The sequence below is a fragment of the Mesoplodon densirostris genome, chromosome 9 (genome assembly GCF_025265405.1).
Source record: "Mesoplodon densirostris isolate mMesDen1 chromosome 9, mMesDen1 primary haplotype, whole genome shotgun sequence".
NCBI classification, from domain to species: domain Eukaryota; kingdom Metazoa; phylum Chordata; class Mammalia; order Artiodactyla; family Ziphiidae; genus Mesoplodon; species Mesoplodon densirostris.
Genome location: NC_082669.1, coordinates 64,931,413 through 64,948,295, shown reverse-complemented (window position 1 = coordinate 64,948,295; position 16,883 = coordinate 64,931,413). Strand labels below are relative to the sequence as shown.

At 43.6% G+C, this 16,883-nt stretch overlaps 1 protein-coding gene across 1 annotated transcript in view; it reads left to right on the top strand.

Annotated features, from left to right (window-relative positions):
* Window positions 1–4,834, top strand: part of HIBADH (3-hydroxyisobutyrate dehydrogenase) — a 106,089-nt gene extending 101,255 nt beyond the window's left edge. Inside the window, exon 8 of the mRNA XM_060108158.1 lies at window positions 3,647–4,834. Coding sequence (XP_059964141.1) covers window positions 3,647–3,805 — 159 coding nt within the window. The 3' untranslated portion in view covers window positions 3,806–4,834. The remainder of the gene's footprint in view (window positions 1–3,646) is intronic.
* Window positions 4,835–16,883: the final 12,049 nt, after the last annotated feature.

Sequence of the window (16,883 nt, the reverse complement as noted above, 5' to 3'; positions counted from 1 at the left end):
TTTATGCCAATCTGTACCTTGTATTTAGGTTTGCATATCCTCCACGCAGGCTTTTGTAGTTGTGCTGTGTTGCTCTTGTTGGAAACAGAAAGTAGCTCCTTAAGTGGATTGTTTTCACAAAGCTGCAGGGTCGTTTATTAGGGCACACAGAAGAGTGAAAGAATCGCATTTATGCCCAGTTTGCTTTATGTACATGTATGAAGTGGGTTGTGACCTGTTAGCTTATTTGGTTCCTAAAATACTGCTAATGGCTCCAACAGAGGAAGCAGCTAACAAGTAACCTGTAAGCAGTGCTGGCTTTATCTGGGGACTCTCCTCTACGTCACACCTTTACTTCCATCATTTTCTCCAGTGTCCCTGCCCAGGAAGAATCTGCTCCTGTTGAGGTCCTTTAAAATTATTTTCTTGATTATAAAAGATAGCATAAGACAGTACAGTAGTAAAACATACGGACATTCCTGTTCTCTTTTGCTCTTTATAAGTTGTTGTTTCCCTTATAAAGAGCAAGATTTCTGAATTTTGCTTAAAATGAAAGCATTTAGAAAGGAACTTAAAAAATGCTTTCATCACCTCAGATAGCTGTTAGCAAAACACACCATAACTAATTAGACTTGTGTAGAGAATTTGATAGAGATTAAAGAAGTCCCCATCAGTGCTACATTGATTAAAGCAATCACACCTCCTTGGGCAGATCAGGCCTTTACTTACTAGGAGATATTTTGCTCAACTGCCATTAGATCTCATTGTGTTGGGGGAGATGATGTTAATGTGTCCTTGAAGTAGAGGCTTGTACATTTATTTCTAGGTTTTTTTTTTTCTTTTTGTGGTATGCGGGCCTCTCACTGTTGTGGCCTCTCCCGTTGCGGAGCACAGGCTCCGGACGCGCAGGCTCAGCGGCCATGGCTCACGGGCTCAGCCGCTCCGCGGCATGTGGGGTCCTCCCGGACCGGGGCACGAACCCATGTCCCCTGCTTCGGCAGGCGGACTCCCAACCACTGTGCCACCAGGGAAGCCCTATTTCTAGGTCTTAACATCATAAAATTCTAATATATTGTGTGTATATAATCAGAACATAATCAATACAAAAACTAGATCTTTCTTCTAAACCCCACAACTTAGAAGTCTGTTTCTGATGGCCACTAAGGCACAAATGATGGAAAATTATGACCACTCTTATTACTCACCCAGTGTACCTGTGTCCTTGTAATACGTAACGATTTGGTCCTCCATTAATTTGTTGAAACCTTTTGCAATTAATTGTTTTATATTTTTTTCCTGAACCACCCACTGAGCTCATGAATTCATAAATATTTTTATTTGATTAGTGAAGTGAGGTGTTTGTTTATTTTAAATTATATGTTACAAGCTTCAAAGGATACCTTCTTTTCTAATATTTCAGGATTGACAAGCCACTTAGGATTTTATAGACTAAATCACCTTTCTCTTTTTAGAATGTCCACCCTTTAAGGTAGCAGCCACCAAAGCTATTTTAGCTTCCCCTTTTTGGTTTCATTAGCTCTTATTTGGGATATTTACTTGCCCCTTTGAAAACCTCTAATAGCCTCTTCTTCTCAATAGCGTTGTCTTCTCCTCGATATGTTGTGTTTACTCTAAGTTCTTATATTCTAGTTATACTACTAGGTTAAAAATTATAGGGCTTCCCTGGTGGCGCAGTGGTTGAGGGTCCGCCTGCCGGTGCAGGGGACGCGGGTTCGTGCCCCGATCCCGGGGGATCCCGCGTGCCGCGGAGCGGCTGGGCCCGCGAGCCGTGGCCGCGGAGCCTGTGTGTCCGGAGCCTGTGCTCCGCGACGGGAGGGGCCACAGCAGTGAGAGGCCCGCGTACAGCAAAAAAAAAAAAAAAAAAAAAAAAAAAAATTTATAGGCAGTCTTTCTATGTAGATTTTCTGTCATTTTTAAATAAATGCATCTTGCAGATGTGCAGCAAAATGATGTTGACAAAAGAGGCTTATCTGCTTGTCTGGGTATAAGCAATAATGTAGCTGTCCACATTTGTGAAGTGTGTGGGTAATAATTAAACTTGCTTTTTAGTGGAAGCTATAGAAGACTTTAAGGTTAAGTAGATTTTCCAGATCTGTGGGTTTACATGTGAAAATTATACAAGTAAGCACAAAATACTGTTAACACCTATAGCATCATAGATATCCAAGAGGCTAGAGATTTAATCCATTCGTTAAACTTTGCTTATTTTTCCCTTGAATCATTTCCTCCTTTGAGTGGATGGTATCAATAACTACTCCGTTATCAAGGGTGTTCCTCAAAGAATACAAATAGTCCTCATCTTGCTTCTTGTCTTCCTCTTTCATTGCTTGTTGGCTTTTCCATTGATGGAGGAAATGAAGATGGTAATGGTAAGAAGGAAGTCTTGGTTTTGCCACTTGTTTTCAGCACTTATTTAATCACAAATAAAATGAAATGTGGGGAATATTGTTTCAGTTAACCATGCCTTCCTTGTCTTCCATCTACCCCCAGATGTTTCAAGGTTGGACAAGATTCCATTCTTAGAGTAGAGGATACCATTAACTACAGTTTAACTATAAAAGATTTATAACGTTAACTTTTGTCTATTTTGAAACAACCATAAGTTTTCCAAAACTCTCTGAATGAAACATTAGCTCTCAGAGATGTTAAAGTGTTGTTGTGAAGCTGATTGTCTGTTGCACTTGAAAGAAAATCCAGCTTCCTCTCCAGACATCATAAAGCTTCCATGTTGCACCTCTGCCCATCCCCAGTCTCATTTCCCTCCCCAGCCCCTTGCTTATTCTAGTTCAGCCTCATTGGCCTTCTTACTGTTTCTTGAGCATCCAAGCCATGCCCCCCACTGCCAGGGGGCCTTTCCCTTGCTCTTCCACCTGCCTGAAACTCTCTGCCCCCTCACATTCAGATCTTAGGTCAAGTGTCTTTGCCTCGGGAGGTCTTCCTTAAACATCTCATCAATCAGAACTCTCAGAACTCTCTTCCTTCCACCCCACCCCTTGCTATGTATGACTTTCTGACCCCTTACCCTGCTTTATTTTTCTTCAGAGCACTTGTCATTGTCTGGAAGTTTAGTATTTGTTTTACTGTCTATCTTCCACGCTGGATAGTAAGTTCCTGAGAACAGTGACTTGGTTTTATTATCATGACTGCACATCACCAGTGCCCAACACACAGCAGTTGTTAAATATGTGTTGACTAAGAGATTGAATGGATATTTTCATCACTGATAATTTCATCATGCTCAATTTCATAATGGGGCTTGTCTTAGGCTTACAGGCTTCTGTAGATTTGAAAAAGCATTCCCCTGTGTGATCTCACCTGGATAGGAACACCTGGCCGAAGTCAAAACAAAACAGATAGGTTTTGTGGAGGGTGGAGGAGTGGAGAGGCCACTCAGAAATCAAGGTTTCTCTCTGGAGCAGTTTTGCAGCTATAAGAAAGGACGTATAAAATATATATATATAAATATATATATATATATATATATATATATATATATATATATATAACTTAACATCGTGCTTGTAAGTATCTTATTTTTTCAGGCTTCATTTTTTCTTCTTTGAAACCCAAGCATTAGGAGCCACGGTTCTGAAGTGAGCCTTAACTACCAACCTCAATGTATTCCCTCCGCCCTTGTTTGACTTAGGATCTGGGATTAGCACAAGACTCTGCTACCAGCACGAAGAGCCCAATCCTTCTGGGCAGTCAGGCCCATCAGATCTACAGGGTGATGTGTGCGAAGGGCTACTCCAAAAAAGACTTCTCATCCGTGTTCCAGTTTCTACGAGAGGAGGAGACGTTCTGAGTTTGTGCTTTGGCTGTGGACACTGTTGGGAACCAAACTCTGTCTTGGAGCCTCTTATTATAGCTCACTCCACAAGTAAATGGGCTTAATCAAAGGTCACCTGTCTGCTTTTGTTTGTCTAGTTCACAGTAAACCCTGGGATTTTTCACCCATTTTTAACTGCTTATTCTTTTTTTAGTTTGTTTTGGTTTTTTTTTTTTTTTTTGCTGTACGCGGGCCTCTCACTGTTGTGGCCTCTCCCGTTGCGGAGCACAGGCTCCGGACGCGCAGGCTCAGCGGCCATGGCTCACGGGCCCAGCCGCTCCGTGGCATGTGGGATCTTCCCGGACCGGGGCACGAACCCGTGTTCCCTGCATCGGCAGGCGGACTCTCAACCACTGCGCAACCAGGGAAGTCCTGCTTATTCTTTTTATCTATTTAGCAAACACGTATTATCTGATTTTTTTTTTCCTGCAAGCCACTGATGGTCTCTGCTAGCTAGCTGATTGACCTTTTTCAAAAGTTTGATTCCTGAGCATCATTAGCCTACTTCAATCAGGATATTATTTACTCCACTTTACAAATAAAACCAAATTTTTTTCCACAGGATAAAACCTCTCCTGGAGGAAAGAAAAGAAATCGGTGTGAGGAAAGGAGTTAGAGAAAGGGGAAGTATAGTGAATTACTCCCTGTGTCCCTCAGAAAGTTTGTCCTGTTAACCCAATGGTGGTATTTTTGCATTCTGAAGTTACCGGTTTATTTTCCAGGACTTGATAAAGCAAGAGAACTCCTTGCTGCATGCTGCGTAATTTGGACTCTGTTACATTACCTTGGTGTGCCCCTCTTGTAACAACTCCCAATACTCAGCAAACTTATTTTTTATATTTTTGCTTCCTTGTACATTCTTACTACATATTTTTTGACTTCAAAAGAATGACATCTTTAGAACTGTTTCAGAGCCTACGATGATATGTGCTATAGATAATTATTATATTATCCTAAATATAACCATATTATTTTGAATTCAAATAAATTTCTATGCTGATAATACTTTCTTGGAGTTTTTGTGTCTTCCTAACCATTTGGTGCACAGTCAAATGATCTGACAAACTGGTGTTGCAGACTAATGGGGAAAGGATGAGAAGAAAGGGAAGGGAGGGGAGGTCAAGAGGAACCGAGTGTGAACTGACCGGCGGCCACAGCCCTCAGCCTACTGCTCTGCCTGCATCCTTAACAGGAATTTGTTTGAGTGTTTTCTGGGTTGTGGGTGCTATAGGAATTTGGCCTGCAATAAATGAAATATGTCCCAGTAGGGAGCATAGTTGCCACTTTCCCCACCACAGCCCCTAGAAATACTTCAGGCGATTAGGCCTAGATACCAGATTTAGCAGAAGGACTGCTATGTCCATCATTTTCCTGGTGATCAAAAATTCCAGGCATTAGTATAAGTGCTGGGGCTGCAGTGATAAGCAAAACAGATAAAATCCTGCCCTTGTAGACCATAAATTCTGGTGTCTCGTATGTGTGTATGTGAGGAGGTGTGACAGACAAGAAATAAATGTTTAATGTGTATGTCAGGTGATAATCAGGACTAAAAGGAGAAATAAAGCAGGGTAAGGGGGATGGATGGGGTATCCTGGGGTATTTTATTAGGGTGGCAAGGGAAGGTATCTTTGTAAGGTGGCATTTGAGCAGAGATAGGAAGGAAGTGAGGGAACAAGCCATGTAGGTATCTGGGGAAAGAACATTGTAGGCATAGGGAACAGAAAGTACAAAGGCACTGAGGTAGGATAACAGCAGATAGGAGGACTAACGAGGCTGTAAGTGAAGTGTCATAACATGAGGGAGGCCAGATCGTGTAGGACCTTGGAGGCCATGTTAGGACGTTGGCTTTTATTCTGAGTGAAACAGGCAGTGTGTCAGTTACCAAAAGCAAAAGCTAACTGATACACTGCCACCCCCCAAGTTTGGTGGTTTAACATAACAAACGTTTATTATTTTTCAAGATTCTCAAGGTGGGCTGTGTTATTCATCTGACTGGGCTAACTCATTTGGAGCTGAAGGGTCTAGTTTGGCCTCACTCATCAGGGACAGCTGGAATGGTTGGGGCTTCTGTCCACATGGTCGCTCATCCTTCAGGAAGCTAACCCAAGTTTGCTGACCTGGTGGCAGAAGGTTCCCAGCAGCAACATAGGACAAGACCAAATGAACAAGTGCTTTTTAAGCCTCTGCTTGCTTTATGGCTGTATTGTCCCATTGGTCAAAGTCACCTAGCCAAGCCCAGAGTTAGCATGGGACACGGACTACGTAAGAGTGTGGACACAGGGGCAGTAGGGGGGCCATTTTGCAAACACCGTAATATCATAGCCAGCCCATGGGAGATTTTGTTCAGAGGATTGATGTGCTCTGAGCTACTTTTAGAGGGATCGCTCTGGCTGTGGTGTGGAGAATAGAGCCTGGGGCAAGGGTGGAAGCAAGGAGGCCAGGTAGGAGGCAGTTAGAATAATCTAGGTGAGACGTGATGGTGGCTGGGACCAGAATGATAAAGATGGGAGGCAAGAAGTCGTCAGATTCTGAACGTACAAGATAGAGCCACTAACTGATGGATGGGGAGAGAGAGAAAAGGAGGAGTCAAGGATGACTCCAAGGTTGGTGGAGAAGGTGGAAGAAAGACCATCTTCTGTGAGAGCAAGATTGTAGAAGAAGAATTGAGGGAGGATCGGGGGAGGTGTAGGAGAAAAAAATCAGGAGTTTATTTGAGGTGCCTAATAGACATGTGAGTAGAGAAAAACAGGTCCAAGGACCAAGCCCTGTGGTACTCTAGCTTTTAATGGTTGGGAACATGAGGCAGAACCAGCAGATGAGACTCAGTGACCAGTAAGGTAGGTAAAAACCAGTTCTAGGAACAGTGTCCTAGAAGCCAAATGAAGACACGCTTTGAGGAGGGAATGCAAATTTGTATCAAAAGCTACTGATAAGTTGAGTAATGTAAGGGCTGAGAATTAGTCATTTGGATTTGGTGAAATAGAAGTCGTTGACTCTGACAGGTGCTTTGGTGGAGTGTTAGAAACGAGATTGGGAATGAGAGGAAAGAAACTGGAAGAAGTGAATAGAGACAAATTTCAAGTTTTGCTGTAAAAAGAAAACAGACAAATGGGATAGATACTGGTAGGGAACATGGGGTCAAGGGAAGTTTAATTATATTTTTAGGATGGGAGATGTTATGGGGTTATGCTGATGGAGGTGGAATGATCACATAGAGGGAAAAAGTAATGATGCACAAAAGAGGATACTTGCTAAGTGGTATCTTTGAGTAGTTGAGAGAGGAAGGGTAGAAGCATGGATGGAGCTTTAAAAACTAAAACCCAGCACAGACACCATGTGTCAAGCTGCCAGCATCTTATATGAAGGATAGAGTAGTATTGTAATTAATTATACAGTTTTTCAACAGAGAATAATAAATTTTAGTGCTGGAAAGTACTTTACTGACCTCTAAGCCTTACCCCTGACCTCTAAGCCTTACCCCTGTAAGTCACCCTCCTGACCATTAGTTTTCTCATCTATAAAGTTATGAACAGTGTAGCCTAATATTAAGTGCTCTTTTGGAAACTTGAAACAAAACATGAGTCAAAGACAATCACAGATGTTGGCAAGCATGTGGAGAAAGTGGAACCCTCGTAACATTGCTGCCAGGAATGTAAAACGGTGCATCCACTTTGGAAAATAGTTTGGCAGTTCGTCGAAAGGTTAAACATGGAGTTACCATATGATCCAGCAGTTCTGCTCCTAGAAAGTGCTCAAGAAAAATGAAAATATACATCTGCACAAAAACTTGTACATGAATGTTCATAGCAACATTATTCAAAATAGCCAAAAAGTGGAAACCAATCCAAACATCCCTCAACTGACGATTGCATAAACAAACCGTGGTATATCCATACAATGGAAGGTAGGCCATAAAAAGGAATGAAGGGACTTCCCTGGTGGCACAGTGGTTAAGAATCCGCCTGCCAGTGCAGGGGACACAGGTTTGAGCCCTGGTCTGGGAAGATCCCACATGCCGCGGAGCAGCTAAGCCCATGCACCACAACTACTGAGCCTGCGCTTTAGAGCCCACAAGCCACAACTACTGAGCCCGCGTGCCACAACTACTGAAGCCTGCGCCTAGAGCCCGTGCTCCTCAACAAGAGAAGCCACCGCAATGAGAAGCCCGTGCACTGCAACAAAGAGTAGCCCCCGCTCGCCACAACTAGAGGAAGCCCGCATGCAGCAACAAAGGCCCAATGCAGCCAAAAATAAATAAAGAAATAGATAAAGAAATAAATTTATTGAAGTACTGATACACGCTACAACATGGATCAACTGTGAAAACAGATGCCAAGTGAAAGAAGCCAGTCACAAAAAGCCACACACTGTGATTCTATATGAACTGTTGGGAAAAGGTGAATCTGCAGGGACAAAGTAGATTAGTGGTTTCCAGGGACTAGGGGAGAGGGGGAAATGGGAAGCGACTGCTACTAGGTATGGGGTTTCTGGGGTGATGAAAATGTTCTGGAATTAGTAGTGATGGTTGCACAACTTAGCAAATGTGTTGAAAACCATGGAATTGTACACTTTAAATGGTGAGTTTTATGGTGTGTGAAATAACTTTGAAAAAGAAAAACTAAGGAAAAGTCATGAGTTAAGATCCTTCTCTATTGATAAGTGGTTCTCAACCAGGTTTTGCCCTGGGTGACATACAGCAATGTCTGGAGACATTGGGGGAGGGGATTCTACTGGCATCTAGTGGGTAGAAGCCAGGGATGCAGCTAAACATCCTACAGTGCACACGACAGGCCCCCTCAATCAGAATAATCCTGCCCCAAATGTCAATAACGGGGTTTGAGAAACCTTGCTCAGGTGTATATTCCACAAGTATCTTAAACTCAATGTATCAGAACCCAAGCTCTGCATCCTCCCCAGCAGACCTGCTTTTCCTCCTGGTCCCTGTCCCATCCAGGTTCCCAGGAGCCATCCCTGACTCCGCTCTCTCCTCCACCCACTCTCCAAAGCGAATTCTAAATCTCTGGTGCCTACTTCACACCCTCATGGATTCCTGTCTAGAATACTTCTGTTGCTTTGTTGTTGCTTCTCTTTTTTTTCCTAAGAGCTTCGCTGAGGTATAATTTTACATACAGTAAAATTTGCTCATTTTAAATGTATGATTTAGTGACTTTCAGTCATCACCACAATCCAGTTTTCCATCACTGCCACCCCCTCCCTGAAAAGTCTCATTTAGTCACTCGCATTCTCTCCCTCCCCCAACCTCGAAGCTACAGGCAACCACTAATCTTTCTGCCTCTGTAGATTCGCAGCTGCTTCTTGGGCACCAATCTGGTTCTTCCACAATTCATTTTTCACCCCGCTGCATGGGAAGTGGAAGGCTGAAATTCACCTGCATCAAACTGTTTAGTCTCGGGTGCAGTGTGAACCCCTCAATTTCATGCTCTGGCTCTTATTTTACTTCACCAACGCTGTTGCCCTTTGCTTCCTCTATGGTACCCTGTGGGCAACAGGTTGTGAATCACAGCACTTGCCATTTCCCAAGCATGCCATGTTTCTCACACCTCAGGACCTTTGCACGTGCTGCTTCCTTCACCTGAAATGCCCTTCTCCTCCACTCCTGACTGACTGGCTCAGGCACCATATCATCTGAAAGGCCTTCTTTGGCCACCTCAGGCTGAGTCACTTCCCCTATGTTTCCACAGCTCTTTGTTGATACAGCCTGCATCATAGGACTTCTTATATTATGTTTGCATTATGTTCATCTGTCTTCTACAACAGACTGTGAGCTCTTTGAGGGCATAGAATGTGTCTTATTCAGCTTTGAGTCCCCCTGTTGAGGACAGCACCTGGCATTGAATAAGAGCTCAATAAATGACCAAGTGAGCGGAAGCGGCGGCATTGCCTTTGTGTTAGGTCAACTACAAACTGCATGAACTTTTCCCTGAAAGATTCTTCCTTAGCAGATCAAGTTTATTTTCCTTTGGGTTATAAATGATGCAGTTTGCTACACACAGCAGTCTTGCAGAATGTGGATCTTTTACAAAGGTTTCTTAGTCAAAAGGTTAGCTTATGCTGTTTGACTGAAGAAACTTATGGGGTCAAAATACGCATTTTTGATAGCAAGCTTTACTCTCATGTTTTTATGTACTTTAAACGTCAACTTGAATGCAGATAAAGCACACATATTCCCCTTTAAGGAGCACAGCAGTTCCGAATGGGATCTTTTATACCGTGCTGCCTAGGCCTTGAGGCATAAGGTAAATTTCATAATAACACAAGTTTGATTTATTCAAGGGGTTCTGTGAATAGTTAGGTGTTTGAGAGACTCTTTTGCTATCCTAGTGATCTGACACCATGTTGATGGAGCATATGCTCAGGCACAGCTGGGTCCGTATTTAAGTGAACCCCAAATGGTTTGGGTCTACTCTTTGGCCATTCTTCTCATTGCAGGGATTTTGATCTTGACTTGTTTTCTAAGCACTCAGAAATGTGTGCGATCTGTCTGCTTCCTATGGGGGGGTGGGGGGGGGGTGGGAGAGAAAGGCAAACACGGGCGGAGAATGGGGGGCGGTGTTATCCAGGTGCATAAATCCTACCCAGGCTACTGTCAGAAGCCTGCTGCTGCTCAGGAAAAGCGCACAGGTTACCACCAGCCTCAGCTGCAGTAACTGCCCCCTTGAGCATTCTCAGATGGCCAGCCAATGGGGACTCATCTGCCTGAGTAGGGTTTTTAGCCATCTTTCAGTTCAATTGAAGAGGGAGCTTAAGGACATCATAGGGATTTGTAACGTTCCGTGCAAGGTGTCAGGCCCATAAACCAGCACGTCCATCGCGCCGATGTGCACGGGGAATCGTCTCTCGTTGGTGGCAGAGAGATTGAAGATGACCTTTTACTATTTAATTGTATTCATCATTTAATAATTCAAGAATACCTAAAAGGGATGAAGACTTCTTCATTCAGACTAGAATTTGACTCTCTCAGAATGTTAATAGGAAAATACAGTAAAGCTGAGGCGCTTTGCAAGCAGCCTGTAGGGAGTGACTTCAAGTGTCCTGGTTCCTAGAGTTGCCCCTGGCTGGGAGACAGGAGATCTGCGTTCTAGCCCTGGGTCAGCACTCACTTGTCTAATATCATGGGTCAGTTTCCTTCTGTTTAAAATGAGGGCATTGCACTGATCTCCGAGGTTTGTTTTAGCTTAAAATTCTTATACCTCTTAGTTAAGGGTTTAAGAAAATGTGAGGCATGTGCTTCTGACAGTTTTTGGACTCTGTCTGGTTAGGGATTATTTATTGCTCATATAGCCATTTCATGTATTAGAGTTTTTTTTTTATATATAGCTGGGAATAGATTCAGAGATCAATACATTTTTATTAATGATAGTCCGTCATGCCTGGTAAAGAGATGGCAAGAGAGCTCATCTAGAATGAGCCACTTGAATAAACCTGACACACACGCTTAGCTCCGAGCTGCATTTTGGCAGGCCTCTCTGTAAAATAATGACATTGGCAGAGGGAGAGACTATGGAAACCTTCCTCACAGCCAGACTCATAAAATCAAAGGGCAGGTTTGGGGTGTGTTTCTCAGCCTTGGCTGTATATGCAAATCCCGTGACTTTTTGAGTGTAGCATTTTATCTTCAAAAGGACAAAATTTGGCATTTGCTATAGTCATTAAAAATGATAAATGCCTAAAATGCTTGAGAGTTGGGATTATTGTAGGTTAGAACAAATATTGTTTCAGGACCAAACGCTATCCTACAGTAGAAAACTTCTCACTGACATCGTCAAATCAGAAAATTAAAAAAATCCTTCATGATTTTCCCTTTAATCATAGGAAATTGGGCATAATTGTCGCCAGTTCTCCTTATAAAAATGTACAGTCTGGCCCTTTTGGAGGTGGATTACTCCTCCTGACTCTAAGAAGAGATAGCTTTGTGCCCTGAAAGGGTTAACTCACCTCCAGATGGAGCTTCTCAGCCCCTCTGAGTAGAGCTCAGATGATATCAATTTCGCTATTCTTTTACATTTGTTTTATGCCTATTGAACTTAATTTTCATTCCATTTATGGATAGAACTTGAAATAGTCTATGGTAATTTTAGACAATTTGAAGCTTTTCTCCAGAAACTTCACATTAGAGTTCCAATCTCAGAGACCCTAAGGGCAAATGTAGCTTTAATCCCTCTCTCCTCTTAATGACCTTAACCCTGACCCCAAGCCTGCTCTCTATAAGTGCCAAACATGATTCATTCTCCTTGCTTGGTTTAGTTTTGTCCCTTTAATGAGCCAAGATGACCAGGGGAGACCTGATAGCTTATTTGTGCTAATATAAGTATGCTCTACTAGTTAACTCCTAACTCATTTATTTGGCTTTTACTTTTGCCTAGAATTGGCCCTTTGTCTCAGAGATGAAAAGTCCATATTTTAGACAAAGGAGATGCAAACAGTTAACATTAACAAGCCAGTCAGGAGACAGACACTACCCAGGAATGAAAGATAAAGCAAACTGCTCGAGAAGGAGAGAGTCTTTGTATTCTGTGCCTCTGCACACAAATATGTGTACCATGTTATAGATAACAGTACAAACGTTCATTAAGAACATATTTTATTGTGCATTTACGCCCTAGTGTGCTGTTTCGCAGAACCACTCTCCTCTTCTGAGTTATAGGAGTCATAATGTCTCCAGGTTAAATATTTTTTGAGCTTGCGACTTTGCGGTCTGAATGTCTTATTTCTTCAGCCTCTGTAACGTAATTTCTGATCCTGTTTGTGTGTGCAGGAATGCTTTTTTGACATGGTTTTTAATACATATTATCTGATTTTTTTTTTCAATTCTGCAGTGGCATACCTGGGCCATCAAGAACGCTTGGAAAGTGATAAGCAGGAAGAGACTTTACGATAGGTTTAGTTCCCCTGTGGTCCGCCTCTCCACTTTCAGCCCAACTCATTTTGGGTTGGTAAGGGTCTGACCATGGGGTTCTGACAAATGTATTTTTATCCTTGTGAATTTATTCTTGCTTCAGTGTCCAAAACAAAACACTATTAAAAATTGATATTACTCTGAACAGTGGCTTGATCCCTGATTATGGCCTTTCCCGGCCATCCCATTTAATTTCTGGCTGGTCCAACTAGCGGCATTAAAAGCTGCCTCTTCTGACGTTGCATGTTCCCCGAGTTGCACTGTGCTCATAGCAGTTTAGTCTGGCCCCTTTTGTAGGTCAGTGACACCCTCGAGCCTGTATACCTGTGTCACCACAAATCTTAAAAGATGCACTTTTCTTGGCAGCTTCATCCTCCTAAGGTGAATTGGAGGGTGGGAGTGAAGGACAGGGTTCTGACCTCCGTGTTAAGACCAGGGAGGGCACAGCCTCTGGCCTCCCGCACTCGGGCCCTGGGGAGACTGCTGGCTTGAAGGACTCTCTGAAAGGAGGATTCCATTAGTGATATTAGTCACACGCTGGCATTTTTGGTTTTTAACAACAATCTGCGTGTTATCTTTTGAAAATACCTGGTTGTGCTTCTCCTGGAACAGTACTGATAGCATCCCTCATCCATGGTACAGCTTGGCGTACTTGCTCTCTTCGGAAGAAATAAAACTTCAGAGAAAATTCTCCTCAAGGCAGTCAAAGAGTTACCTCATCTCCAGCTCTTTAGAGTTGGGGAATCTTTTCTTATGTTAGCCCTGTTATGCCAGATAGTTTCCTCTTTTTTTTTTTTTTTTTAATTTTATTGACTGATTGATTGATTGATTTTTGGCTGCGTTGGGTCTTCGTTGCTGTGCGTGGGCTTTCTCTAGTTGCAACGAGCAGGGGCTACTCTTCGTTGCAGTGTGTGTGCTTCTCATTGCGGTGGCTTCTCGTTGCGGAGCACAGGCTCTAGGCGCGCAGGCTTCAGTAGTTGCAGAACGCGGGCTCAGTAGTTGTGGCGCACGGGCTTAGTTGCTCCGCGGCATGTGGGATCTTCCCAGACCAGGGCTCGAACCCGTGTCCCCTGCATTGGCAGGTGGATTCTTTTTTTTTTTTCTCTCTTTTTTTTTTTTTTTTTTTTTTTTCTGTACGCGGGCCTCTCACTGCTGTGGCCTCTCCTGTTGCGGAGCACAGGCTCCGGACACACAGGCTCCGCGGCCATGGCTCGCGGGCCCAGCCGCTCCGCGGCATGTGGGATCTTCCGGGATCGGGGCACGAACCCGTGTCCCCTGCATCGGCAGGCGGACTCTTAACCACTGCGCCACCAGGGAAGCCCTGCAGGTGGATTCTTAACCACTATGCCACCAGGGAAGTCCCCAGATGGTTTCCTCTTACAAAAAGAAATCATAAATGAATTCTGCATGGTCAGGTATTGTCATCTTTGCAGAGAATTTTCTTTGCATAATGTCCTATCTGATGGGCCATTCTATGTACTATATGCTACATAATCTCCACCAATGTATACTGTGGTCCATAAAACTGCCATACTGTTCTCAGAAGCTAGTAATTCACAAAGTAAACCTGAGACAATGCTGTTAATAAACACAGATTACAAACAAGAAGGTAGTAAGTGGAAATAATGCACTCATTTAAGAGTAATAAAGCTTTTGATCTTACTTTGAAAGAAAGAGTCTATGTTTAAACTCCCCATTCAGGGACAGCCAGATGCCCATAAAGAGCAGTGCTTTGCTTTGATAGAAAATCACTGAGGCCTGTCTAGCAGGTCTGGTTTGTAAACAGATTAGTTAAGGGCTCATCAGGACTGATTTGCATAGGATTCAGCAAGCCCCAGTCACTTTTTCAACCTTAATGAGCGATGCCGTTTCAGGTTAGAAATTACACCATTTTTTTTTTTTCTAGCTAGAAATCTTAGGTAATTACTTTGTGGGAAAGGGAAAGAATATTCATATAAAGTGAACCCTTGCTGTCAGCAGCTAATGGGAAAATGATGACCTGTTTTGCTTGCTCCAAATGGTGAAGGATATAATGAAGGACGTAGGTTATGAGTTTAAAATTGGGTTACAAAAAGGCTTTTCTCCCTTCCTATGTTATTTGAGAGATAAAGGAGGATTAATCTGAATTATCACAGAAAAGGTAACATGGAGCTGCAGACTCAGACCACAAATATTTATTTACCTTCCAAAGTTTCTGGAGGACCTCTTTGGAGCCAGCCTGTGTTCTACGGGCTGGGCTTCCCTCCCTCAGTGTTCAAGGCAGACAGAAGCCCTGCCTTCACGGAGCCTACCTTCTAGAGCCTACCATTATGGAGAAATGGGAACAGTAGAGGAAAGGAAGCACACGTTCTAAAATCTCCGCTAGTTAGCAGCCCTTTGCTTGAGAGGTAGCAAGACCAGTATTCCCAGAGAGAAAAGATCCTCTGATCAGTCTAACTGCACTTTTATTTTTGATTTTCAGAATAACTAGTAATTGCCTTGCTATCAGAAATCAAGAATATCTTCTCTCCTTAAATTTTGGAGTGAAGAAAATGTCAAAAGACAACCTTTGCTTACTCTGATCCTTGAATAGATAACAAATGGGCAGCTCAGTTAGAGACAACTGAGAACTTTGAAAATAAACAGTTTCTAAAGAAAATGAAATAATATCAGAAGTTTTCAACTCTGACCTTCCAAAAAGGCAATGAATTGATGGTGGGCAGTGGTCTATTTGGCTTGCAGCAGCATCGTTCTGCTTATGAGAGATGCTTTTAAGTATTGTAAACATTGGTGACACTAACTTGCTCATTTGGGAACTTGGGTTTAAATAATAACCTTCAGCCTCTGTGTCTGGCCTTGTCAAGGCCAAGGACCTCAACCTTACCCTGCTTCCTAGAAGCCAGATCAAATCAGCACACTCGTATAAATGTCACCTTGGAGACATTCCACTCTGAAAAAAAAAAGTTCCAGCTCTGGTAAGTGTTAGAAAAAAGTCCGGGGACAATTTCATACTGACTTGGCCAGGACTCCAGGTCCTGTCCAGGTAATTCAGATGGATAGGGGGTGTAAAGGGAGGCCGTGCCCTGTGTTTCTCCAGATGGGTTTGATTAGGCTGAGGAGAAAGAGGAGGTCTTGTTGAGTTGCCTGCTTGTGAAGATTGCTAGGGAGAGGGTTCCAGTGAAATCCATTTGTGACCAAGCAAGACACCTGTACTCCTTAGGAAAGCTGGGTCACACGCATTCTGTATCTCTCAAGGGAACATACATGAGGCCTTGGAGGGCCTTACAGGTCCCTTTTCTGACACTCCCGTCCCCCGCACCCACACACATACACACACACAGTATTTCCTCATAGGGAGATCCCCCTCCAACTTGCCCTTTTCTACATCTCTCTCAGCTTCCACGGGGGAATACACCTGATGGCGTCTTTCAGGCGGGTGCACTTGCCTGGGAGGAGTCCTCTACGTGGGTACTGACAAGAAGGCTCCAACCCGCCTTTCAGGAGTCTTTGACATGTGGCAACACCTGCATCCTAGACGCACAACACGGGGACTCCTGGCTCCTCCCCCTCTTTCTATAGACATCTCTCTCCAGCTCACTTCTTCCCAGCTCAGGCCAGCCTGAGGCAGATCAGCAAGACCAGTACCTGAGCAGACGACCAGATGGAGCTCCATGCGGGCAAGGTCTGTTGTGGTTACATGTGTCCCAATCACCCAGTGCAGTGCCTGACACATAGTATAGACTCACTAGATACTGCATTTGTTGGGAGAATGAATGAATAAATGAATGAATTAATGAGATACCAGGTTTTTGTTATAAGCATCCCCAGTTTTTATTAGCAATACTCCGACACTCCCCCTCCTTTGGAACATCAGGAACAGAGCCAAAGCCAAAGCTCCTGTGGGCTCTGCTGCCATGGGCTCTGAGCACGAGGGATTGGAGGGGTTGGAGGGAAGGGGACTGGCTGTGACAGGGCAGGTTTACCAGGTCTCAGGAAACCTGAGGGGGCGCCATCTGGGTGCTGCCCCCAAGCTTTGGAAGCTCTCCTGAGTTAGCAACAACGCTTAGCCCCTGTTATTAAGGGCCCCAAGGCCAATTCCAAGGCATCAGGATTACACATGTAAAACCACTAGCCCAGCCTCTGACCTATAGCAGATAC